Here is a 27,462-nt window from a genome sequence, read left to right as displayed (position 1 = left end):
CCTAGCAAGCTCTTCTTCTTTTTTTTTTTTTTTTTTTTTTTTTTTACTGGCACCATATAGGGCAGGATCTCTCTCACCACAATGCTGGAGATGGCCTATAAAATCCCCAACCTGCCCAGGGAGGTAAAGGACTTTTGAAGCCCTACTAATTTCAACAACACCAATCTCATTAATTCTGGTTGGAGTAAAGGGGCTTCATCAGACAGAAGGGGTAAAGATGACTTTTGGGGAGGAAAGTGGGAGATAGGAATGTGAGAATTAGAAGGTTAGATAAATTAACATTGTGAAGGGTTAGTTTAATTAGTAAATATGTAAGAGATGGGATACAATTAAAAATAAAAAGGGACACCATGTTGTCCAGAAAAATAGAGCCTGGTGATATGAAGAAAATAGGCTTAGATGTATAGAGGCTAATAAGACAAGAGTTAAGGTATCGTGCTAAGAGAAAGACATATGTATAGTCAAGAGTCAAAATAAGGAGCAAACACCTATAAAACTCAATTGTTGCCTCCTTTCCTCACCCCTCCTTTGGTTGTTGTCTATTTAAAGTGCATTTCTTTAAGAGACTGTGACCTGTTATCTATTAAGTACCTAGCACACTTCTGAGCACAGTATAAGGGTATGTCTACACTAAAGACTATGCCAGCAAAAATGGAGGTTACCTACTGTAACTGATGGTTCTTTGGGAGGTGTGGTTCCTATTTGTATTCCATACATGGGTGCACATGTGCACCATACGCCGGAACAGTTTGAAGCGCGTCATGCGTGGTCCACGTAGTTGCGTTTGAGGTCTTATGAGGCTGCGTGGGTCAATGCCCTCCAGTTCTCTCTTACCAGCAGGCTGCGAGCCTGTAGCAGAGGGAATGGGGGGCGGGATTGGAATCCAGATAGGGACCACGGCTCTCGAAGAACCATCAGTTACACTAAAAGACGGTTACTTACCTTGTAACTGTTGTTCTTCAAGATGTGTTGTTCATGTCCATTCCATTCTAGGTGTGTGCGCGCGCCTCCGTGCACAGTTACCGGAAATTTTTTCCCTTTAGCAGTACCTAGGTGTGTGCATGCCGCGGTATATCAGGTGCCGCCGGCCCTATGCCCCCCAATTCCTTCTTGCCGTCAACTCTGACAATGGGGATGGGGGTGGGTAATGGAATGGACATGAGCAACACCTCTCGAAGAACAACAATTACAAGGTAAGTAACCGTCTTTTCTTCTTCGAGTTCTTGCTCATGTGGATTCCATTCTAGGTGACTCACAAGCAGTACGTTGGAGGTGGGCCTGGAATTCACAGAGGAGCTGTCTGTAGCACCGCTCTGCAGAAGCTGGCATCATCCCGTGCTTGCTGGACAATGGCATAGTGGGATGTGAAGGCGTACACCGATGATCAAGTAGCGGCCCTATAGATGTCCTGCACAGGTACCTGCGACAGAAAGGCCACCGACAAAGCTTGTGCTCTGGTGGAATGGGCTGTGACGACACCCGGCAGAGGCACCTTTGCCTGCTCATAACAGAACTTGATGCAGGAAGTTATCCAAGAGGAAATTCACTGAGCAGAGACAGGTAACCCTTTCATCCTATCCACCACCACAACAAAAAAGTTGTGTAGTCTTCCGGAATGACTTAGTGCATTCAATGTAGAGTGCTAATGCATGCCTAACATCAAGTGTGTGCCCCTCCATTCTTCCTCTGAGCCATGCAGCTTGGGAAAGAACACTGGAAGAAATATATCCTGGTTGCAATGAAACTGAGACTTTGGGTAAGAAAGCAGGATGAGGCCACAACTGGACCTTGTCCTCATAGAAGGTCATGTATGGTGGTTCTGAGGTAAGTGCCCTAATCTCAGAGACTCTTCTTGCTGAGGTAATCACTACTAGATGTTGCCTCCTATATATGTTACCTATTTGCTGTATCATTTCTACCAACTGCATCTAAGGAAGTGAGCTAAAGCTCACGAAAGCTTATGCCTGCTGAAATTAAATTTGTTAGTCTTTAAAGTGCTACAGAACTCTCGTCGTTTTTGCCATACACAGACTAACACGGCTACCCCTCTGGAACTCTACTACTAGAAAGGATACCTTCCAGGAGAGCAACAGCAACGGACAGGTAGCCAAAGGCTAGAAAGGGGGTCCTGTGAGCCTAGACAGAACTACGTTTAGGTCCCAAGGGGACACCGGGTCTCGAACTTGAGGGTAGAGTCTCTCTACTCCTTTAAGGTGTCTAAACCATAATAGAATGTGAAAAAAATTATTTCCCGTCTATTGGAGGGTGAAAGGCTGACATGGCAATCAGGTGAATTTTCAACGAGGCAATAGCTAGGCCTTGAAGCCATGCCAGCGTGACCAGGATAATATTCGCCCTGTCCCTCTTGATCTTCAACAGGACTCTGAGCAACAGTGGAATGGGCGGGAATGTGTGTACATCAGAACCCCCGTCCACTGTAAGAGAAAAGCGGCGGACAACAACCCCTCTTCGAGCCTGCGAATCGAACAGAGATGGTGACATTTCTTGTTCTGATTGGTCGCGAGAAGGTCCACTGAGAGAGAATCTCACCTCTGGAAAATCATATTGGCCACCCTCGGGTGGAGTGACCACTTATGGTGGGGTAAGAAGGACCTGCTGAGGCAGTCTGCAGCGTCATTCTCGATACCCAGGAGACGAGAGGCTTTGAGGTGAAAGTCGTGGCTTACTTCAAGGTTCCATAGACAGACTGCCTCCCTGCAAAGGGCTGGCGAGCAAGCCCCCCCTTGCCTGTTGATATAGTACATTGCAGTGGTGTTGTCCATCAGAACCTACACTACCTTGCCTGAGATGAAGGGAAGAACACCCCGCGAGCCAGGTGTATCGCCTGTAGCTCTCTTACGTTTATGTGCATCTCTTGCTCCTCCTGTGACCAAACCCCTTGAGTACTGTGGTTGGAACTGATGTGGGCCCCCAACCCCAAATCTGAAGCATCCGACACCAGCATAATGAAGGGGGCTAGTTCTTCCAATGGCATACCCTGCAGTACTGATCGAGGGTCTTGCTAGGGAGGACAGGACTTGGGGGCAGGGGGACCATAACTACTCAGTGCAGTGAGTATCTGCCCGGGGCATACACAAAGGCTAGCCACAACTGGAACAGCCTGAGCCCTACGCATGCAAACTTTACCACATACTTACAAGCCACCATATGGCCCAGAAGCTGCAGATAAGATCTGGCTATTGTGAGGGGGCACTCGCGAAGGTGAGTAATAATGCCTGACATGGCTTTGAAGCAAAGCTGTGGTAGAAATGTCTCAGCCTGAGTGGAGTCTAGAACCACTCCAATTCTTTCCGTTGCGGGCTTCCTCCGGAGACCGGAGACTTCTCTTTCAACAGCACCAGGAGAAACTTAGGAAAAGGAAGCAAAGGAAGGGCCATCAGGTCCCTCGCTGCCTGAAATGCCTCCGGCATCAATGGCATCACAAGCTGAAGAGGCTTCCTTCCGCTCCCAGGAATTAGGGGTTGCTCTCTTGGCAGGCTTGCACTTCTGGGTGGCGAGCTCCTCTCCTGCTGTCCATCAGCTGGTCGGTCCGGTATGGGCCTCACACTTGACTCTGGGTCCCTGGTCTTCAGTGCAGGGGAGTGGTCCCTGTCCAATCGCTGCTTCCTTGACAGGGAAGAGGAAGAGGTCCGGTTCTGTGGTGGGGCAGGTGTCAACTGGGCGCTCTGTACCGATGCGATACTCGGCACCGAGGTAGAGTGGGACGGCTCGGAGGCTGGTCTCAGTGCTGCCCCCATAAGCAAGGCCTTCAGGAGCATTTCCCTCTCTTTTTGAGTCTGCAGTCTGAAAGCCTTACAGATCTTACACTTTTCCTTCCTGTGTGTTTCCCCCAGGCACTTCAGACAACTATTGTGGGGGTCATTAAGAGGGAAGGGCTTGCTGCAGGAGATGCAGGGCTTGAAACCCAGGGAACTGGGCATGCCCTGCTCCTGGGCAAAGGTCCTTGTAGGGACTACACTTAACTACCAACTATTTACAGATACTTAACTAATAAAAGAACAGTAGAACAAACTAGCTAACACTGCTTAAGGATAACGATAGGAGCACTTGCAATAGCAAGCAGAACCGTTTCAGCAACTGTCATGGGCAAAAAGAAGGAACTGAGGGGGCACAGAGCTGACGGTGCCTGATATACTGTGCCATGTGTGCGTGATTCCAGGGGGCGCCGGAGCCAGCCCTACAGGAACTGCTAAAGGGGAAAAAATTCCGGTAACCATGCACGCAGGCACGCACACACCTAGAATGGAATCAACATAAGCAAGCACTCAAAGAAGTAACCTCCCTTTTCTTTGAGTGTTGGTCCCTCTGTGGATTCCATAACGTGGGTAGCATAGCGAGCAGTACTCAGTTTGGAGGTGGGAACAAGGGCTCAGTAGGAGTAAGGACTAAGTGTCTGCTGCTGCCGACTGGGTCAGGGTGTAATGAACGGTAAATATATGGATGGAGGACCACGTTGTTGCTTTACAAATGTTCTGCCATGTGACGAGCCACGTTCTGCTGACGTGGTAGCTTGTGCTCTCGTGGAGTAGGCAGTGATGCCCCACAGCAGAGGGACTTGTGAAAGGGAGCAGCAGTCTGTGATGCAGTGGGAGATCCATTTTGAGATGTGCTTGGAAGAAAGAGCCCAGTCTCTGCAATGTTCTGCTACAGCGATAAAGAATCTGGGCGAGGCTCAGAAAGCACAGGTGTGTTGGAGGAAGAAGGCTAATGCATGGCAGACATTGAGTGAGTGTAGGATACATGATGAGGTGGAGGTGTGTGGCTTAGAATAAAATATTGGAAGATGAATGACCTGACTGAGGTGGAACAGTGAAGCCACTTTGGGGAGAAACTCGGGGTGGAGTTGTAAGGAGATTTTATCCTTATGGAATATCATGAATGGGGGATCTGCCATCATAGCTGCCAATTCACTGACTTGTCGGGCAGAGGTGAAGGGTGAGCGAACTAGTAGCCAGAGGCTCAAAGGGTGGTTGGTGAGTGCTGAGAGGATGAGGTTAAGGTCCCACAGGGGAGTATGTTTTCTAATCAAGGGAAAGGTATCGAGGAGGCCATGGAGGAAGTGTGCCGTGGTTGGATGGCTGAAGACCGAGACACCATCCACAGGTGGAAGGAAAACACTGATCGCTATTAGGTGTACTCAAATAAAGGAGTGGGCGAGGCCTGAACTGTTAAGGTTAAGTAGATAGTCAAGGACCATCAGCATGGGCACCGTGTTCAGGGAGTGATGAGAGCATGTTGCCTGCTCTGTGAAGCCACTTGGCTTGGTATCATGTCCTGGTGGAGGGGCATCAACTGTGGGTAAACTGGTGCAGAACATGCCTCTTCTACTCGCAAGCCCCATCCAAATTCCAGTCTGTGAGATGAAGAAGGTGTGGGTTGGGGGTGGCAGATTTGGTCCTGTTGGTTAAGGAGGTTCGGTACAGGAAGAAGACCAGATTGAAAGGAAGAAAATCTGTGAACCAGTATTGTTGGGGCCAGAAGGGGGCTATGAGTATGAGGGTTGTTCGGTCCTGTTTCACCTTGCGGAGTTATTGTGGGATGGGAGGGAATACATATTGCAGCTCCTGAGTCCAGGGGAGAAGGATAGAATCCCCTTGTGAGCCCCATCTGATGGTGTCCCGGGAGCAAGAAAGAGGAAGCTTATGGTTGGAGGCCATGGCGAAGAGATCCCATGGCGGTGAGCCCCAAATGCAGAAGATGTATTGGAGAGTAGGGTTGTATAGCTCCCACTCGTGGCTGTGGTGAAAGGAGTGGTTGAGGGTGTCAGCCAGGTCATTGTCTGTCTCTAGTAAATGGGTCGCGTGATGTATAATATGGAGTCGTAGGATACCAGTTCCATAGTCACACCGTCACTCGACAGTGTCGATGTCTGGTGCCTCCTTGTTTGTTGATTAGACGACAGAGAAGTTGTATGTGTTGGGAGTTCAAAAAGGGCAGGAGCGCTGGCAGGCACGCTGGACTGCACGGAGTTCTAGGATGTGCACCCGTGCTTCTCTGGGGAACCAAAGACCCTGAGCTGTATGGCCAGCATATGGGCACCCCAACCTATAAGGGAGGCATCTGTGGTCAGAATACAGTGTGTGCTAGAGAGGTTGATGGGGATGCCTGCCATGACCTTGGATGGATTGCACCACCAGGAGAGGGAGGCCAGTACCATGGACAGAAGGATGACCCATTTGTCGAGGTGATCCTTTTGCAGGCTGTACACCATGCAAAGCCATAACTGAAGACACCTTATGAGGAGGCGGGCGCATGGTGGGACTGCCATGCATGCTGTCATATGTCCCAGAAGTGACAGGCAGTAATGAAGATGTGTGTGGGGGTGCTGTCGGAGTTTTGTGATGAGGGCTGTAAGTGTGGCAAATCAATCTTTTCGGAGGAATGCCCTGGCTACACATGAATCCAGGCAGGTTCCTATAAAAGTAAGGGTTTGGGTTGGTACTGAGGTGGACTTCACCACGTTGATGCACATGCCGAGGCTGACAAGAAGTGTCTGCAGAGTGCAGATAGTAGCAAGGAGACAGTTGCGTGATGGTGTCATCAGAAGCCAGTTGTCCAGATGAAGGAAAGGTGAACACTCCCAGTGTCTCATCTATGCTGCCACCACAGTGAAGACCTTTATGAACACTCAAGGGGCAGTGGCAATCCCGAAGGGGAGTACATTAAATTGGTAGTGGAAATGGTCCACAATAAAGCAGAGGAACTTATGATGGGCGGGGTGGATGTCCACACATGGAAGTATGTATCCTTCATGTCGTGAGCCGCAAACCAAGCTTTGGGGAATAAGTAGGGGATGATTTGGGGAAGAGTAACCATACGGAATTGGAATTTTCAGATAAATCAGTTCAATGCCCACAAATCCAGAATGGGGCAAAGGTCTCCTCCCTTTTTTGGTATGAGGAAATAGAAGTAGTAGAAGCCCTGGCCCTGATATTGGTGTGGGATCCGCGCTCTATAGCTCCTTTGTTTAGGAGTGTGCAGGCCTCCTCCTGGAGGTGGTCCAGTTGTGTTGGGCGTTCTCATTTGCCACGTGGAGGATGGTGTGGGGGAGACACATGGATCGATTGGCGGTAATCTTGCTCGAGCTGTGGGCAAAAAGAGCAAGACGGCCCCCAAAGACAATTGGGGAAACTGGGGAAAGGTCAGGGCTGGGTTTGCAGTTCTCTATGTAAAAGTCAAAAGGGACATCTGGAGGGGCGTTGCTGAGAAGTGGATGAGGTAGAGGTAGAGGTGGCTGAGAATTTAAGCCATTGAGATCTTTGATGGAGGTGCATTTAGTCTTGCTGCATGGAGGGTATCGTTGGTAGACCGGTCGAGTGGGATAGCGTGGTTTGAAAGACTGTTTTGATAGCGGGCAGGGACTGGAGTATAGAGGCCCAGTGACTGCAGAGTGGCCCAGGATTCCTTAAGGGAATGTAGACTTGTCTGTTTTGTCATTAAATAACTTTTGGTTATCAAATGGAAGGTCTTCAAGGGTGGTTTGTACATCTGCGAGGAATCCCGAAGTTTGGAGCCAGGAGTCTCATCTGAGCACGATTCCTGAGGGAAGGACTCACGCTGCTGTGTCAACTGCATCAACTGCTGCCTGGAGTGCCCTCGTCGATAAAGGCTTGGAACTCTGCCTGTTTGGTTCATAGCTGCCTGTTCCACTAGAAAGCTGGGCTGTGGGTGGGTGAAGAGAAAGTCTGTGGCCTTTGCTGGGATGAAGCAGCATTACTCTGTGTGCACAGGATGCTGGCGCATGCCAAATTGTCTGGAATAGTTGCAGTGTGGGATATATCGCCTTATGGATGGGGAGTGCAATCCGAGATGGTCCTACAGACTATAAAATATCTAGGAACTCATCCTGAGGATCATGCAGAGTTTCTTCTGTGAGATTGAGGGCTGCTGCCATGTGGTGTAAAATGTCTTGGTATTGCCCTTGATCATCTGGTGGGGAGAAGGCTGGAGGGATGAGGGCCTCGTCCAGAGATAACGCTGCTTTGGTCTGTACTGGCGGGTCCACTGGCTCTGGCGGCATAGCAGTCCCCTGTGGCTCCTCATATACCGAGGGAGTAAAATCCTAGGGAGGTCCATAGTGAGGTGGTTGTGTTCCTCTGCCACGATATGGATCCCAATGATGCCAATAGGGCTAGGCATGTTAACCATGTGGTGGTGGTGGACCGCTGGGGTTCCGGAACCATTGCTCTGCTGGGGGAGAGTATGATGGCTGGTATGACTGGTGATGGTATTGTGGGCTGTGCACAGGTGAGAAAGATGGCTCCGGGTCCGATGATCACTCCAGTCTGAGTGTTGCCCTGGGAAGGGTGGAGTCGTCAGGATTGACAGAGCTGGCGGTGCTGAGACCATCTGCACCAGTTCTCTGGGCTTCATCTGAGGTGGTGCCTGCAAGAGCTGCAGTTCATCCACCGGAGATGGATGTCTAGCGCTTCATACTGCGCTGGGCTGTCTAGCGGCTGAAATAGCTTCACTGAAGGTGTCAGTGCTGAGAGTCTGCTTGGTGTGCGAGGGACCGGCAGTGTGCTCGGCTGCTGAGGTGGAGGCAGACTGAGGCCTGTCTAACTGCTTAGTCTTTTGTTCCGCTTTCGATCTCTCGGAGCTGGTGTCTCGGAGTCGGCAAGCAAATTCTCACCCAGCTTCTCCTAGCTCAGGGAGGAAATACTGCACATGGGGGCTGACTGGTTTGGGAAGTCTCCTTTTTTCCCCATGGCCATCCTTTTTGTGGACCTTATGAGTCTTCACCAAGGCTGTAGATACCTCTGGTGATGTACCAAAGGGAGACAAATGCACTGCTGAGCGTTCCAGTGGTGCCATCCTGGAGTGGCATGTGGACACATAACCTCATCCATCAGGTGCTTGCAGAATCTCAGTTCCCTAAACTCAGGGGTTTGTGTAGAGAAGGATCTACAAATGGAGGCCCGAGCGACAACATGGGCCTCACCCAAACAGCAGAGGCAATGCTGATGTTTGTCGCTGAACAAAAACAAATGTGGGCAAGAAACCGTTCTTGAACCCGACTTGTTGGGGCATAATCCCCCGGAATGGGTGGGATGCCCGGGTAGAAATCAACAATGTCAACTAACTATCTTAGTGATCAATTAACACAAATGAACAATATACACTATCACTACTGACTAACTATTTTCCAACCTTTTTTTTTGCTACGCAGGTTTCAAAGGCAAGAGGGAACTGAGGAGGCTTTGACCCGTGCAGCCTCATAAGACCTCGGACGCAAACACGTGGACCACACGTGGCATGTGGGTTGACAGAGACTACTCCAAACAGTTCTGGCTCTGGCACATGGTGCGCATGCGCACCCATGTATGGAAGCCACATAGGGAACAACACTCGAAGAAGAACTTATGTCGCTCAGGGTTGTGAATATTCCACCCCGTTAAGCAGCGTAAGTTACACCGACATAAGTGCTAGTGTGCACAGAGCTATGTCGGCAGGAAAATGTCTCCCGCCGACATAGCTTATGCCACTCATGGGGGCAATGTTTTTATGCTGACAGGAGAGCTCTCTCCCATTGGCAAAGACCGTCTTCACCACACACACTGCAGCAGTGTGGGTGTATCAGTACAGCTATGCCGCTGCAGTGATCTACAAGTAGACATGGCCTAAAGAATACTAGAGATACATGGTGCTTCACACAGTAGAAATACATGGGGCTTCACCTACATACAGGAAGACCAGGTCTATGCACTGAGAAATGTACTCAGTGTGTAATATTATAAAGCCAACAGCACACTGAAGGTGTCGGGAAGTGGAGAGGAAGAGAAGACTGGAGCAGGTCTTATCAAAGCAATTTGTTTTATGCACACACTTTATACTGTAATCTTCTCAATTCTTATATTACTTAAGTTTTTTCTGGTTTATTGTGTAACTATCATGAGCTGGTGTGAGCATGGCAATGGGGAGATGAGAAGTGGAGTTCTTGCTGAAAGACACGTGAGGCAAGAATAGGAGAATGAGGTTGTCAGATCACTGGAGACAGACTGTTCCAGGCCTGAGGGAAGGGAAGAAACAAAGTTCATAGTTGCAAGGAGAAGATAAGGTGCGACTAAAGGTGAGCGCAGTTAAAGTAACAGGTGCTCCTGACAGAAAGAAAGGGGAGTGAGATTAGATTAAAAATTGTCTATGGCTGAGGTGTGAAAAATCTTGAAGATGAGAACAAGGAGCCTGAATATGATGCAGAGGTTTCAGTGGAGAGATGCTAGGTGGGGACTGAGCTGGGCATAGCGATCCAAGAGGAAGATTATTTCTACAGTAGTGTTTTGGACAGATCTGAGGAGAGACACATGAAGTCAGTGAGGCCAGACAGGAGGAGTGGCAAGTAATCAAAGCAAAAAGTGTTTAAAGCTCAGACAAGTATTTTCAGAGCAACACTTCTAAATACTCATACATCAGATGCAACAGTCAGGGTGCAAATTCCTATAAAAATTAAGTAAGGGTGGAAAGGAAAGTAAGGATTTTAGAGATACTGAACAGAAAGAACTAATAGGATTTGATGATACAATGGATTTGAAGAGTAAAAAAGAAGGCAAATGTGTTTCTAAACCTGTGATTTTGGTGAAGCGGACAGTGGAAATTAACAGCTTTAGATTAGTATGGCAATTGCATTTCTCCATGTTACAAAAAGAATGCTACTAAAGAATTAATGGTAGTATCAGTAGGGAGAAATATTGTAGAAAGATAAATTTATGAGCTTAAACAACATGAGCACTGAATTCCTTAACTGTTACAAGTCTGCAGATGTAAAAAGGTATGAGGAAGAGTCTCAACAGTAGTTTTATTTTCCACTGAGAACTTGTTGCTTTAAAGTAAATGATTTTTAGATCAGATGATTGAAAATTCAAAATGGTTTAACTGACTCACCATCGCAGGCATAGCCTTGTCGAACTAATCCCACCATGAGAGATGTGCAGTGACTGCACTGAGTAGGGCTTGAAAAGGACTTGATATTGAGTTGGTGAGCTTTAGGCTGAAAGATAAGTTCAGGATAAAATAAAGCTACATGATAAGAGGGAATCAACCAACTTCTGTCTCCATGCAATATGTTTATCTTTTCTTTTCATGTTATTAGCAGAAGTGAATTATAAAATCCAGGTTTCTTGAAACTAACTGCAACTTGAGAGAATGTTCCATCTTGCAGGACTTCTGACAACAAAGTCATAAAGTGTATTCTTTTATTTCCAATTTAAGAAAAAACACACCAAAGTTAGCAGCAGAACCAGACAGGTTTTTCTAGTACAAATAAAAAACCCAAACCTATAAACAAATCTGAAATAATTTTTTCTCCTCTCTGACAAAACTAAAACAACTTAAACATGAATTAAAAAACAAGCTTACAAATAAACAGCAAACAACAAACCCAGACAGGACAAAACCAAACATAAGGATGGCTAATTGATATACAGTATCTCTTTTCTTTAGTTTTTACAAATAAGGTGAACAAGGTCCCCCTACCTTTGGTACAGCTATTGAAATGGACTGAATAGTAGGGGAGGGAACAGCAGGCATCCTCTGAAGCCGTAATGGTTCCTGAATCACAAAAAACTGCAGTTGAGCAAAATTAGACTTCAATTATTTGTTTTATGGTTGGGGTGTTTATTAAAAATTTGTGAGGATCAGTAAGTTTAAATTGTAGAACTTTAATTGTCATTCCTGATTTACTGTGAATGAATTACATCTTAAAGCACTCATAGGAAAGCCTGCATAATACAAACAAGCAGCAATACAAAAATGGGTATGAAAATGGAGTACAAAAACATATGTAGAGACTAGGGAAAGGTTCCACCCGCAACTGTGTACTTATAACAATGACACTTGTCTGCACATAAGCAAACACTCAATGTTGGAGGAAGCCTCTTCATGGTGAATAATGTCTGTAATATATATTTATAACAAACCATATGTACTTAAAGACTTATAAGCAAATTACTCTGGATAATAAAATATCAGCTGCCTTACTTCTGGTTGCTGTTCTGTAGTCATAACAAAAGTGGATGGTGAGACTTCTGATTTGAGACCTTGTGTTTCCTGCTCACTAATAGAACTTGGCTGCAAAAAATGTTAGTATACAAATTAGATTTATACTATAGATCTGAAGCAATGCTCTTGCATCAACATGGAATAAATCCTAGAGGAGTTACAATTATTAACTCAGAGCAAAAATAATAGTTTGACAAGCACAAGATTAAGAGCACAGCTAATTTCTATAAATGCTATGTAACATTTGTTAATTAAAAAACCAGATCCACTAAGTGATAGCAAAACTGTAGAAATGGAAGTATCATATTTTTAAAATTCCCAAATGGTAGGTGGCATAATAGCCATGAACATCAGCCTCCTTCTCCCAGAAATCCAAGAAGGACACTTCAAAATATGCTTAGACTCCACCAATCACATCTTTGAATGCTGCTCTTTCATTCTTGTATGCCAGTATGAAAGGAAACCAGGCTTCCTAGACAACAAACCATAAAAATTACCTACAGTGGGATTTTTACAAAGCAGAGCAGCTACTGATCCAAGCATAAGGTTCTTAAAGTGACTTCATCCTATTTATTCTTAGTATTTAAAAATTTTTCAAGAATTTTATGGATAGAATTCTAATTACCATTTGGAATTCTATTCATCATCACATATTTCACTAATACTAGAGACTAATACCCATCACACATCTTCTATTAATTCAATACATATTTACAATAACTACTACTAACTGCCAACATGAGGAGGTAGTGTGCTACAATTCCAGAGTTAAAGTAGCAGGGTGGGGAACTAGGACACTATATTAATGTACTCTGTGGACATTGGGAAGAGCATGATTAGCAAACATCAGATTAAACTTTACAAAAAAAAAAAAATGAAATTAGCAGTGAAGGCGGTTGAGTATGTCATACTCACTCCTAAGCCACTTTAGATTGGAAGATAACTCAGTTGTTACACCAGATATGTATCGACATTTTGTTATATGCTGATTTGTAGTGCTAGGCTGATGAAAATAATCATCAAATTATATCCTCGTGTAAAACAAAGTATGTTCCCATGATAAAAAAGATTGAACTTTAGTCATGACTGTATTGTCAAGGTATCTTAAACTGTCAGCCTGTAAGGAGGTTTAAAAAAACTAAACTAGTTCTATTTAGTGGGTTAATTTGTAGTAAAAAGAGGTTAAGGAAGAAAAAATTCACTAGTTTTAGAATGCCAGTCTTACAAATATAGGTCATAAATTAAGGAGGCAAATGTATCAGCAAGAACTTACTTCTTCCCAAAAGGCTAGCAGAGAAGACGTAGACGAGGAAGAAAGAGAATCCTTTGTTGTAACAGATATGAGGGATAAAAATGATCACTTATCACCCACAAGAAACTTCAGAAGGATTATTAGTATGCTAATTAAATAAACGTTTATGTGGCAAACTGTGATATTTACGCAAACCAAAATAACCAGGAAGATCAGAGGGCGATATATTGTAAGTGTACCTTCAAAAAGTTAACAGAAATTTTGTGAATCAAAATATTCAGAGTTCTAACTGTAAATTCATGAGAAAATGACACTCAACTTTCCTAGCACCTATTTATTTACTGCAGGATCTATGATGTGGCTTTTTGGTTTATTATGCATTTAATTTTTTAAGTCCTACAATTTGTAATATATTTTATTTCAATTATAAAAACAGTGATTAAATCCTTATTCACACAAAATGCTTTAAAATCTCCATTTACTAAGTAAGGTCAATTTGCTCTGAATGAGAAACTTTCAAGGTCAGTAGACCTAAGAACTCATATTCTGACAGTAGCACGTTTCATATGCTTTTCATCTACTCCTTTCTTAAAGGAACGGCTGGGGAGTGGAAGTGGAATAGTATACAGAGTGACCTGCTCTGTTAACAGTAAATAAACCAGCACACAGATGCGACAATAGGAAATAGTACACATGCAAAGTTTATGTATTGCACATCTCACAGCATGTCCTTATCTTTTCTTGGCAACAGCAACAAGGTGAGAAATATACAGGAAGTGCAATAAATCACAAGGTAACACCATCTAAATACAAAATTTATCTAGGCAGATCAGGTTTTAATCCCAACCAGTATAACTGCACCCCCATAAAGTGATTTTATATTATCAAAGTTCTTATAATTTTTATTTTTAACTGTCTATTTTAAATGTTATCCAAAACATGTCCAGAAACCCATCAAGGATCAAGAGTTCATAAAGTAAGGAAATATGATTCACTGCAGAAATTAACAGCTGTTTCCTCAGGGGACGTACAAATGTTACACATTGAAGTCACAACTGTTATGATTAACTGTCTAAAGAAAATCGGAGGGTGTGTCATGACAAAGCTGAACTACAGTCAAACAACAATCTTGAAAAGGTCTTACTTGGCCTCTACCAACATGCTGGGTCTTCTGCATCTTTGAAGTTCTTTCCAGTTCCACCTACTCTAACCTCCATATTGAAGCCCAAACCTGGGGGCAACATTATTTCACACACTAGATGGGTCATTGGAGCTTATCAATGCATTTAATCAACCAGTGTGTCAGTAGATGCACCCACGCAAACAGCAGTTATACGTGCTGCCCTTTAGTTTGACTTTAAAGTGAAGCTTATTAAGAAAAAATGAATGCATTATTTATCCAATAGAAGTTCTCAGACATATTTATATCCTGGTTCCTTTGTTTACCCTTAAAGTGGGGTTTTGCAACTATTTCAAAAAGTTATTGCTTTCTCTACTAATGCCTAGCTATATGACATCTACTATAGGGGCAACGTGCACTTGCTACCTAGTGGTTAATTCATCTTGCATATTTCATACTCATTTGTCAGAACCTAATTTACTGCATATTACCCTTGCATAAACTTTATTTAATTCAAAATCCACAACACATTTTTGTAATCACTTGATGTAAAAAAACTCACTCTAAAAGTCAGATCACGTGCAAGAGGTGATGTATTGAAATATTCAAAAATTGAATCTTGAAAGTCTGGAAGTTTGAGACCTGAAAGAAAATAATTAACTGATTTAGCTCAAAGAAAACACTACAGATAATAAGCTAAAAAATAATTCTAATACTAACTTTAATTACCTGTATCTGTTCTGTATTTTTCTTCCAGCTTTTTCTTCAACCCCTCTATTTCTTCCAATAGTTCCTGATTTTTTATTTCAGATTCCTTCAGCTTACTAAAATAATAATGTGAAAACCATAAAATATTTGGAAGGCAAGAAATCTAATACATAATTTTATGTTGTTGTTTTTACTGGCAGTAGTCCCCCTTTGCCTCTCAGCTTTGGCAACACCTACCTTTTTTTTAAGGCTGATCATTTCCCCCATCCCCGTGAATTACAATCTCACTACCATGCTAGCCAGGGAGAGATTCAGATAACCTAAATAATTCTCATCACTGATATTTCAGGTGGTAGCTAACTGAGGATATTCTCTGTGTAGGATGGTCTTCCTTCCCCTACGATACCATCCTCTCTCCAGTTGGTCTAAAAAAGGGGATTTCTGATGCTGCTTCTGGACCCATTTCTAATGTATGGCAAAGATCCACACACATTACCACCAATCCATTCATTTGGGTATGATGCTTTATTTTAAAAATTACTTCACGAAATCTTTAGAATTTTTAAATGAAGTTGGGAAAGAAACCTGTAATGAACCACATTATTTTCTGTCAAGGTGTGGGATTCTTGGCATAAAGAAGGGTAAATTAAAAAGTGTTCGTAATTTGAACAAGTAGCTAAGATTGGCACATTAAGGGTCACTTGGAACATTAAAACATTCAGACGAACAAGACTGCAGGCTTCAGTGATTTATTACCTCTCAAAGGATATGTTTGCATCTTTAACCTTTCGTAACTCTTCTTGAATTAGCTGTTTGGCACGTATTTCTGCATCCAGAGCAGACTGCAGTTCAAGCCTTGCTGACATATCCAGCTTCTGACTGCGTCGCAGTTTCCAAAGTGGATCCTATTGCAATAAGTTATTGAACATTAACATCAACCCTCTAAAGTAAGTTTCCTGTTTTGTTCACAAAAACAAAGACCACTGAACCTCTCATCCTCGAGAGATCTTTATTTAAATCACATACTAACACTTTCATTGTTATGAGGAAAGAGTTTAAATGGACACTGTCAAAATTGGCCCAATATTTACATTTTGTAAAACAGGCTTTTATTGTGTTCAGACAATAAAAGTGTTCAGACAATAGCTTTTAAATCAATTAATGGTGCTTGAAACCCAAACTCTGCAACACTAAAAATTTGAAAATGAAAATGATTATGAACAAAGGTGAAAGTGACTTCACTGATTTTCATTGTGAGAGAATTCTCTCATTCACTGAGAGAAAAGTAAAAAAGAGTACAGTGAAATTGGAGTTTTAGAATGTTAGAAGGGTGTGTTGTAACTGACATAGGTACAAACTTGTTTGTTTACAATGACAGGCTTTTTAATTGTCAGTGTCCCTTTGAAAAACTTAAAGATTTTTTTAATATTGTTGTACATTCTATACTAATTTAAGATATGGATTAGTTCCGTTGCATTTTATTACCACAAAATGGTATTTTTGATTTTCTAAGAAAGATAATTTTTCAAGGTTTCCTTATTACAGAGGTTCTCAAACATTTTCATAGCGTGAATTGTGTCTTAATAGAGATTGTCTCATGAACACCTATCCACCCACTCAAGATCATACAAACCAAATAACCATGGCAACTACAGCAATTTCTTACATTTAAGTATTCTTTTCCAAAGTTATTTTTTGTTCTCATGAAGTTTAGCAGCTGAAAACAAGGAAAGCAACCCTAGTTGACCATCTAGCTCTCCACAGATCACGAGCAAGTGCTCCAAAGAATCTCAGTAGCAAAAGAAAATTTGGAAAAAGCAATACCTTGTTTCATTTCCACATACTTGACTGAAGACTTAACTGAAGTTTGCTCCAAAGATGTGATTATTAATTCAGAGCAAATTTCTAGTCTATGAAATCATCCTTGCTATAGTATGTCATTTGCTTTTTATATTTTGACAGCAGGCAAAAAGCAAATTGCCACTATCTCCCTTAAATTACCACTTCCCCATCTTGCGCTTGTTGTCACTCAGGGCTAGGCTGAACTTCACTCTCTACCCCAAGCAAGGGGTGGTGGTGCACAGCTGTACTACCCCAGGGATAAGCCTTGGTGGAAATTATGAGCCACAATTTGCTCTCTTGCTTCCCACTTACTCTGCCTTGGGGAGGGGAAGGGAATGTAATCTGTTACCAGCATGGGGAGGAGACGGGGAAGGCATGGGGGGCGTTGCCCATCCCAAACTACCAACTGGACGGCCAATTGTTTTGCTTGCTGCTTTTAGCCATTTTCAGGCCTTTGCAGGAACTTGGCAAACCAAAAGAGAGGAGGCAGACAGTGATCAAGTGAAGTGATGGGGTGAATGTCTGAAAACAGGAAGTCTGGATATATTTTAGAATTGTTGGTTTGGGGAAATGTAGTTATCAGACTAACACCTTAAAACTGCTCGTTTAACAATTTTTTTGTATTTTAAGGGACATGTCTCTAACTCCTGCTTCTGCCCAGCGATTGATTTGTTTGGTCAGCTACGTAACATTCTTTGATTGACATCTCTGTAATTCTTGGGGTATAACAGGGAGGTAGCCAGTCTGATACAGACAGATCACTTCGTGGACACATTGAAAAGATCTCCAGGCACAGATGGAAGGACCGGCCACCCGGAAATCTGTGACTGATTCCCCCAAAGACTGCTTCAGACTTGTGGGATAACTATCAAGTTTTGGGGTACTCTAACCACCTCTTATATTTGTATGTGCTTAAGACTAATAAGTGGAAACTTCCAGTAAAAGTGATTTATTTGGGAATTGCTGGAGACCAATGAAGTAAAGCTTTAAGTTAAAAGCACTTAGCTTTGGTTTGTCTGTGCCAGCCATATAGCAGGTGGATGTACTGCATTTCCTTTGGTTTATTTCCTGATACCAACTTGCAGAGACTAAAAGTTACTGGGTCAAAGAACCCTGGTTAACAGCAGCTCCCTGGCAGGATGAGAGGCTCCCAATACATGACTCCCTCCAAGCACAAGAATAGGAGCAAAGCCTAGGTGTGCTGAATGGGGAGCTCTACTTCTTACCGGCTGCCCCCAGCACAGGGAGGCCGTGGCCCACTGCAGGCTCCCCCCTAAGATCCTGTGGATTGCATGAGACCTGCTGGGATCAGAGGGATCACCTCTTCTTATTAGCATCAAGAGATCAATTGGTGATACAGGGCGAGGCTAAGCACAGGGGAATCCTTTCTTGCTGCCTCTTAGAGAAAGGGGTTTGCCCCTTTTCAATATGTACCGAAGGGGCCCAAGTCTACAAATTCCACTGAGGCCAGCCCATTGACTTCTGTGGGACTGCTCCTAGTGTAAATACTATACCCATCAGTGAGGGATTCCAGGATCGGGCCCCAGGACTGGAAAGACATGTTGTAAATGAATGTTTGCTCTCAGATAAATTCACAGCAATGAGTTCTATCAACTCTGCATGGGCGCTCTCAAGCAGAGCAACCACCCGGTGATGGACAATTTAATGAGACTACCTGGTCAGACATTCCTATGCTGAAATAAACATTAATTCCTATAAAATCAGCAGACAACTGAAGCAAACACATACTGCACAACAAGAGTACCATGAAATAAATAAAAATCCACATACTGAAAACAACTGCTCATTTAAAATCCATAAAATCACCTCTCCCCATGGGGCGCAGCTCGCCTGGCCTCCGAGGTCACTTGACTGGCTTGGCTCCACCAGCTGTGTGCAAGGAGGGGGCCTGGCAGCACCATGTAACTGAGCAGGGATGGCTCTGAGTCAACAGGAAACCCATATGCAGGAGTGGGGCAGCCCCGCTCCTGGAGGTGGGCTGCTTTCTAGCCCTGGCTTCCAAGCCCCCCCGGCTAGGGGCTCCTGAGCATTAGCACCTGGTTAAACACCCCAACTACTCTCCAAATATAGAAGTCAAACTATGCCTCTGGTTACCAGTATACACCAGTAGCAGGTTACTGGCCCCTTGTGTGCTGGCCACGGTGTTGGGTGAGGTGGATGGGAAGTAAGAGGCCCCATGATGCTGCTCTCCTTCCCCATTCTTGGGCTTGCCAGGTGCTAAGGAAAAGACAATTTTGCCCTTAGGACTGTAAGCTTTTCTCAGCAGGGACTCCCTCTTTCTTTGTTTAAGAGAGCTAGGCAAATCTATTGTGAAATATAAATAAATGTAACTAGCTGCTTAACATTTTGACATAAGGAAAAATTTCTTCCTGATCCCAGGTATTAGCAACAAGCAAAATACAGAATTTTTCAAATTTGGATTGCGTGGCTGTGACAGACTCCTTGGCAAAGGTCCCCTCTTTTTTGCGAACAGCTCTCATCTCAGACCTGACAAACTTACTACACCAAATAGGTCTTATAGGATGTTTATCCATAAAGAGTAACATGCAAAGTATCTACAGAAAGCTTGTAAATTGTCATGACTCAATAACTCAGAGATGTATGGATTGATAATATTGAAGGAACAATGTATTTATATTGAAGGTATGCTTTAAACACTTGGAGCAGAAATCAGTCACCAGGAGGTAGTGTGTCTCAATGATGATCTATACAAGCCAGAGGGAATTGTTACCCCTCCCTAATCAGCTAGTAAGATAATGGAGGGTTCCACTGTCTACCCTTGCACATTCCAGAAAAGTCAAAGGGAAACCATCTGACATAACAAACCACCAAAACCATTTAAAGGTAGAAAAGATACTGTACAACAAGGCAGGGGTTTGCTCTGCCTGTGAACAGAAACAAACGGCTGCTTTCAGTACAAAATAATAGGGAAAAGCACTCTGCATCTATTCACTGAGGAAAACGCCTGGCAGAGGGGGGTGCTTTGATGAACATTTGGATCCTGGTTCTTGAGAAACCAGCTAGCTCTGCAACAGAGGGAGCTTTGGTGAGAAAATCTATTTTATTATATAGGAAAGGTATTGATGAGTGTAGACTCAGGTTCATGGTTTATGATTTTGTTTTATATTGTAACTACTTGTTTCCACCATTCTCTCGTTTTTAGTTAAATCTTAATTCTTAAATAAATCCATTTTTATCGTAAGTGCTCACAAGTACCGTGTGGTTCATAGGAGCAGTGGTTTAAGGTAAAATTGGAATACACTGCACCTTTGGGTACAGAGGATTTGGAATTTCTGTGAGTAGCCAGTATCAGGGGCTGGATACCACAGGGGAATGACTGATTCAAAGGGATTTGGGTGCACCTACTGTTAACCTGCCAGGGGAAGGTAGGGCTGGCATAAGCAGAGAGGAGAGAGTGAGAATGGCTGAAGGGCTGGCAGTGTCAAGGAGCTGACACTCAACTACTATGAGAAAGACTCCCTCTCACTAGAGACAAGGATAACAAGGTGACTCATTGGCCTGGGTACCCCAAGAACCGTCACAATGGTGGGATTCACAAATAAAGTGGCAAATTAGAAAGGATCATCAAAGCATGCAGTCTATTAAGACAACACCTATGGCTATTTGTATGCTATACCCTTTCTTGATAAATAAGAGGATTTGTAAATGAGCATGGAAGTGAATGAAGCTCAGTATTAAGCATTTTAGACACCCAGAATCAGAAAACCTTCTGAATGCTTGCTGTTGACCTACCAATGTTCTTGAGCCCAGACTAGAGATTCTCAATGACTCTAGTTCCTCTGTCATCTTGGAAGCTAAAGCCTGAAGATATCCACGTGCATCCTTCTCATCACTTACCCTAGAGTGCAATTAAAAAGCAGTTACTTAAGCATGACCATGTTTAGATGCTGGAGAAAATATAAACATTTTCATACTCAGGCTAATGCACCATGAAACAAAGCTATCTTACTGCCAAATATCTACAAGAGTATTTGTATTGAATTTAGGGTCACAAGCAGTGATAGAGCACTGGGGAAATTGCCAGTCCCAGGATGAAGCCTAGCTTTGCCTTCTTTAGGAATTCTCCTCAGCTGGACCCCTACTTCTGGATGCTGCTAGGTGTTGCCTTGCTAAGTTGTTCCATGATAACTTCCCCTCTAGCAGTCAACAGGAACCATACTGAGGTTCGCTACTACTGCAGGAGCCTGATCTGCTTGTTCCATGAATTGCCAGGAGCTGATCTCTATGGGCGTCCTCCAGATCTCCTTCTCTCAAGGCCCAGAAAAGCATATGAACATGCCCTCAGAGCCCTTTTCCTCCCCACTTCATTATCTGAAAGATTCTTTTCAAGCCTAAAGGTCACTTCAGGGACAAGAAACTTCTTGCTGAGAATCTTAGCTCTTTAGGCCTAGCCTCCATCACCACCAAGCCTCATGAGCAGGAGGAAGGTGAGCACATCTGGATGCGTGTAGACATGCCTGCATGTCTTATACACTCTTAAAAAAACCTTCACATAGCCTGTCAAACCAGGAAGGTACCATTGAATAGGAATTGTGTGCAAGAGGGAGGACGCCTGCCTGTCTGCAAGTGCCTGTCTGTGTGAGGCTGAGAATACTAAAAATCGAAGGAGGAAATACAAGAGGCACTGAGTCCTTTGGGTGCTGCAAGCGATGACGCTGGGGACAAAACTGCTACAATGGGGACCCCCTGCTTTGACACCTTGTCCTGAACCCTGTAAATTCTAGCAGTTGCCCTGAGTGAATTAGTCAGAAAATTCTAGAGGAAACCAAGATTAGTGATTTTTAAATCATTTTAAAGTTCTACTTGAACTCACACTGAAATCACCTTTCTGCGCACTTAATATTGTATGGCAGTAATTTGGTGCAAAATGAAAAAATCCTACTACTTAATCCACTGGAAAGCAAAAGACAAAATAGCTCACTAACAACCACATCAATGTATAATTTTCACCAATCTTCAAAATCCACAGAAGACTTGGTTATTTTAAAAAGGCCTTATCTGTACTTCAAAAGTTGAAGATTATCATCTGGATTTCTGAATAGTACATACCACTGAATAATTTCTGCAATCTGAGCTTCCCAGTGAGCAACCGATTCCTTTTTTGCTGCCAAGTCTTGGAGCTCATCTTCTAGCTGCCTGTTTTGTGCTGTTAATTTATCCACAAAGGAACAAAGCTGAAACAAAAAGCGATCAGTTGTTTTCACCTGCAATTTATGTCACTTTCAGTCATTATGCATGTGGAATATACACAAACACCACCACTCCAGGATATTAAAAAGTTCTGCCAAATCAATATAACCTTGGGAAAATGCTTTTATTAGGCTCTATGAGTGCGACTTCCAGGTGTAGTAGTACTCAGGTTCATATGCCACTTCAAACAAGGGAAATGAGAACAGGAGAAATTAACAGAAAAACCTAGGACACGGTGCAATCCAAGCTTGGGGCATGGTTGGCATCACTCCTCCTTTAAAACCCCCTGAGTACTCCATGAGAGAGAGGCAAGTGTCTCCAACAGACATTGTTCTTCATAAAATTCCACCGCTCAACATCAGGAGGCACCGATCCCACAAGTGGGAATATGCAGAGAGATGTCTTGAAGAGGAAACTGATTTGCCTAGGTCCCTGGCATACATTTGCGACAGTCAGAATTACTCCTATTCATACTAATGCGTTAAAAATGGGATTTTTTCATGTTTATGGTTTCTTCTATGGTTAGCAAGTTTTATAGAGAATTATCACAATATTAGAGTGACTTAAAAGGTAACAAGATTTAAGTGATGAACAGAACACTAGTTTTCAAGAAGAGTAATTGTAGCTTGTTTCAGACAATGGTTATACTAATTACCCTTTCATTTTCTGTTGTTAACTTTTTGTTATCTTCAAAGAACATGGTTCTTTCTCGCTCATATTTCTCTTTTATTGTTCCTACTGTCTCCTCCATCTCGCTGTGTCTGAGGGAAAAAACAGAGAATTTACAACTTTACAGACCACTGGGGGTGGCTGGGATTTTCAAAAGGCACTAGGGGAGTTAGGTTCTCAAAATCCCACCAAAGTAGTGAAGGGAAAAAAAGGCTTTCTCCAGCAAAGTGGTTTCATACAGACCCTTACCGCTCTCGTTTTGCCTTCTCCAATTTATCTTTTAGCATCATGATCTCTTTCTGCAGTGCTAGCTGATGGCTTTCTGAGTCATGCACCTCCTTTTTTACATTTTTTACTTCCAAGACATGGGATGCCTCTCGCCTGACTAACTCCTCTTCATAGAACAAGATTTTCTTTTCTAGTTCTGACTTCATTTTGGAAATCTCCTGCTGATGTTCTAAGGTGGCACCTGCTGCCCGGCCTCCTTGCTTTAGCTGCAGAAGCAAGAGAGTGCAAATTATCAGGAAAGGATGACCCAATTTTTTCTAGACTAAAGCCAAGAGATTAACATCAATAACACAGTCTAAGGGAAAAGAGTTTGATAAAAGCAAGTAGATCTTACAGACCATGTTAGGTTTCCATAAAAGTCGCATTCAGTTAAAGAACACACAATGTGCCACAGATGATCACGTTTAGATAAGCAAAATTATTGAAGGTTTGGTCTTACATCAGTAGTGAGAAGGGCATCCATTTCCCTGTATCTTGCATTTTTAAAATAATGGTACCTTTAGCGCTTCCAGTTCATTTTCCAGCTGCTTGGAGAAAGCCTCACTGTGTTCACGAAGCTTGCGTTCCTTTGATGCTTCTGCTGTGGCATCCTCAAGTTGAGCTTCCAGCTGAGAAAAGGAAAAGGATAAATTATGTCAAAAGCAGAAAGCCAGCTGTAGCTACACTGTTCCGTTCCTCTCCTCCAGGCAGCTTTTGGGTCTTTGGAACCATCATGAATCTTTCTTTACCTCCTGTCTTTCTAAGTCTTGCAGTCCACACTATGGCTACTATCTTTCAAGACAAGTCTTTCAAGCAAGACTCATTCCCTTTGTAGGCCAAACACCACCACTACATTAGCTAGTAGGCATACTGTAACCCATGTCAGAGTTAAATATAAATCAAGAACATACAACATCTGTATGGGAAAATCATGTAATCCCCATTAATACTAACAAGCGGGAGTGAGGCATCTAAGTCTCTGTGGCAATAACAATGGCACAGGATAGGCTCCTTAAGTTTATAGTTCAGTTGCATTTTAAAATACACACCAACATCCAAGTCAGCTTCTTCTAAAATGCTCACCTTTTATGGCCAGTTAATCTGAAAGTAATTTTATACCAAGCATTTGACTATTCTGTCTCACAAAACTGTACAGTATAAAGTGATTAGACTATTTTCTTTATTTCTTTCTTATGAAGATATAGTCACTTTGAAATAACAGTAGAAGTGGTTCTTGAAGGATTTCAAGGAGAGGACAATGACTTTACAGCCTAGTTAAGGAAGAGAACTCGATTTGTAAAGGTGGCATGGAAGAGACTTGTTGTAGAAGTGGATAAACAGGCAATCAACCATGGCAAAGATGGTGAAGAGCCAACTCTAAGTTATAAGCGCAGATAAGTCTACTATAGAAGCAGGTGGGTGAGCTTCTGTGGCCTGCAATGTGCAGGTCGTTCGACTAGTTGATCATGATGGTACATTCTGGCCTTAAAGTCTGAGTCTATAAGAGGGGCAGAGTTGTAAAAAATCTAAAATGTAGGATAAGCTTTAATTTGAAGGGAGTGAACAGAGGAACTTTAAAAGACATTCAAATTCATGGGTAAAGATGATTATTTTAGCTGCTGCACTTTGAATGAACTTGAGAGTGGATATCAAGAAGCTAGAATGGAGGAGTTTGCAAGCACCTACACAGGACATCATGAGGGCCTGGATGGAAATGTTGTAAATGAAAAAGCAGCAACATTTGGACATAGCCTAGATGTTTGGGGCAAAAAGGAAAGTAGGGTCAGAAAGGATAACAAGGCCCTTCATGACCTATCACGACCCAATCTTTCATTCACTAATGAAATGTCTACGCCCACGCCCAATTGGCCCATAATGATCCAGCCTTCATCGCTCACGTCTTAAATTTTCCAACAAGCACCTCTGTGCTTGGGAGGAGCTCCTAGTGAATATCCACAAAGCTACCTCATTATCCTTCCTTGAAATTCCTCCTTAAAACTCCTTTATCATGATGCCTACATTAAACCAGAAGCACTGATATTGTCCATCATCCAGACCAACACTGCTCCTTTGTTTCCTTGTACTTCCCTTTCTGTCTTTATCCACATGCTGTCTCTTGTCTTATACTTATATTGTAAGCTCTTTGGGGCAGGGACTGTCTTTTTGTTTTGCGTTTGTACAACATCTAGCACAACAGGGTCCTGGTCCATGATCAGTGTTCCCAGGCCATATGATAATACTAATAATCAAATGATGGTGGTTGTGTAGTGAACTTAAAAACAGACTCATTGAATTTTTTTAACCTAGTTATTACACCAAGATAACTAATTAAAAATGATGAGGAAACTATGACTTTCACTTTGCTTACTTTCTGAATTTGAAAGTACTTTGTTTTGTCTGTTCTACTGTTTCCCTTCTCTTTCATACAGCCACGGAAAAGAAAAACATGTAAAGAAGAGGAAATAGGCAGGGGTACTCAGCATAAACTGCTTTGACCTTTGGAATTTACTAGATTTCAAGACAACTGCATCTCTTGGTATTTTTAAGGAGAAGCTGAGCCTGTAAGAAGAATATATTTTCACTGGATTACAAGCAATCAGAATACATGAGAAAAACACTACACCGCAGTAACTTCTTCGTAAACTACTAAATATACAGAGACCCCTTTAAGACGTACTCTGCAACTTAAATAAAACATGTCAGAGATGCCACGCCAACTTATAGACCCAATGTAAATTATGGTTACATTGGGTTTTTTACTTTCATTAAGTATGACTTAATTCAAGTGTAAGAAGCAGCTGAACCATGTTAGCCTTAAATATTATGCTAAGTTACCTCTTTTCTGGCTCTCTCAGATTTACGAATGTCCTGTCTCATAGAATCAATTTTCTGCATGATCACTTCCATCTCTTCCTCTTTGTCACGAAGCTGTCGGGAGAACTTGTGTTTTTGAGAGCGCAAGTCTACCATTCTCTCATTGAGCTCTGAAAACTCCTGCATGGCTAGCTTTCTTTGCTGATGGGCATCCTTCAGTTCTTTGGACTGTGCCTTTAATCTTTCTGAAGCTTCCACAAGTTGCTGGTAAAGTAAAAGAGAAAATTAAAAATCTCCACATCTCCTCTCCCAGAAAAAAGCACACTGGATATGATAAACAGTCTTTACTTTAAAGTTAACTGTTATATGTATTTTTCTAATTTAAAAAAAATGAAGAAATCCAGTGTCATGCAGAGTTTAAATATTGTGCCACTTCTAATTTGGCATTCCTCTTTGTGTAGCTTTGTCCACATGTCTCTCATGATTTGCACAGATAAATTAGTCACTTCCCTTCATGCAACTGCTTATATTCCATCTCCATAAGAGTTACTGGCTGAGGAGAAGGCACAAAATGTATCACCATCCCAAGGCAGTTCTCATTTTAGTGCCATGTGCTTGCATAATAGCACAACTCTTTAAAAAAAAAAAGAACTCCAACACAGAATCGTAGAATATTAGGGTTGAAAGGGATCTCAGGAGGTCATCTAGTCCAACCCCCTGCTCAAGCAGGACCAACTCCAACTAAATCATCCCAGCCAGGGCTTTGTCAAGGCAGGCCTTAAAAACTTCTGAAGATGGAGATTCCACCACCTCCCTAGCACCTCCAGTGCTTCACCACCCTCCTAGTGAAAAAGTTTTCCTAATATCCAATCTAGACCTCCCCCACTACAACTTGAGACCATTGCTCCTGGTTCTGTCATCTGCCACCATGAAGAGCAGTCTAGCTCCATTCTCCCTGGAATCTCCCTTCAGATAGTTGAAGGCCACTATCAAATCCCCCTCCACTCTTCTCTTCTGCAGACTAAACAAGCCTAGTTAGACTAAACAAGCATATAATGCCATCAGATCAAGAGTTAAATGCAAACTACGAGTATAAGCACTACGAGTTTAGCAAAACTTATGAAATTCTTCAAGAAAATCTTAAGCAAAATTCCACAGACAAAATGAATGAAGAAGTTTCAATACTTTGGTGGAACGTATTGTAAAAGCCACACTCCCTTTGTGGAGGAACCTAAGCTAGAAATGACCAGCTTACCATACAGAACAGTGCATACTCCATAATACTTGATAATGAACATACATTAGAAATGATAGAATTGGACAGAACCAGCAGTCAGGAAAAAAACATATATAACTTCGCTAATTCCAGCGTCAAGTTTTTGTCATGACTGCTGAAATTAAGATACTCAATGACCTGCATAAGACAGGTGTTCACGTCAAGAGGAGCAAAACTGGCTAACTCTCTACTCACATCCTCTTGTGTATAAGCTTTAGTAGTGGTTCAGAGAAACAAGGAGGAAGAGACTTTAAAAAACTTGCCTCC

At 42.9% G+C, this 27,462-nt stretch overlaps 1 protein-coding gene across 5 annotated transcripts in view; it reads right to left on the bottom strand.

The window, feature by feature from the left end:
- CDC42BPB (CDC42 binding protein kinase beta) overlaps positions 1-27,462 on the bottom strand; it is a 159,803-nt gene that overhangs the window by 23,988 nt on the left and 108,353 nt on the right. For all 5 annotated transcript variants that reach the window (XR_010921157.1, XR_010921158.1, XR_010921159.1 and 2 more), the window contains exons 13-24: positions 25,941-26,183; positions 23,624-23,734; positions 23,088-23,332; positions 22,825-22,930; positions 22,029-22,153; positions 20,712-20,817; positions 15,852-16,000; positions 15,117-15,211; positions 14,950-15,029; positions 11,995-12,084; positions 11,491-11,565; positions 10,900-11,005 (exon numbers count right to left, since the gene is read on the bottom strand). Coding sequence is in view for 2 of the 5 variants with exons in the window: in XM_067555018.1 (XP_067411119.1) it covers positions 10,900-11,005; positions 11,491-11,565; positions 11,995-12,084; positions 14,950-15,029; positions 15,117-15,211; positions 15,852-16,000; positions 20,712-20,817; positions 22,029-22,153; positions 22,825-22,930; positions 23,088-23,332; positions 23,624-23,734; positions 25,941-26,183 (1,531 nt within the window). In the remaining 3 variants the exon portion in view is untranslated. The remainder of the gene's footprint in view (positions 1-10,899; positions 11,006-11,490; positions 11,566-11,994; positions 12,085-14,949; positions 15,030-15,116; positions 15,212-15,851; positions 16,001-20,711; positions 20,818-22,028; positions 22,154-22,824; positions 22,931-23,087; positions 23,333-23,623; positions 23,735-25,940; positions 26,184-27,462) is intronic.

The sequence above is a fragment of the Emydura macquarii genome, unplaced genomic scaffold, assembly GCF_026122565.2.
Source record: "Emydura macquarii macquarii isolate MOO-44397 ecotype Brisbane River unplaced genomic scaffold, CSIRO-AGI_Emac_v2 contig_1551, whole genome shotgun sequence".
NCBI lineage: Eukaryota > Metazoa > Chordata > Testudines > Chelidae > Emydura > Emydura macquarii.
This window is presented reverse-complemented; position numbering and strand designations above follow the sequence as displayed.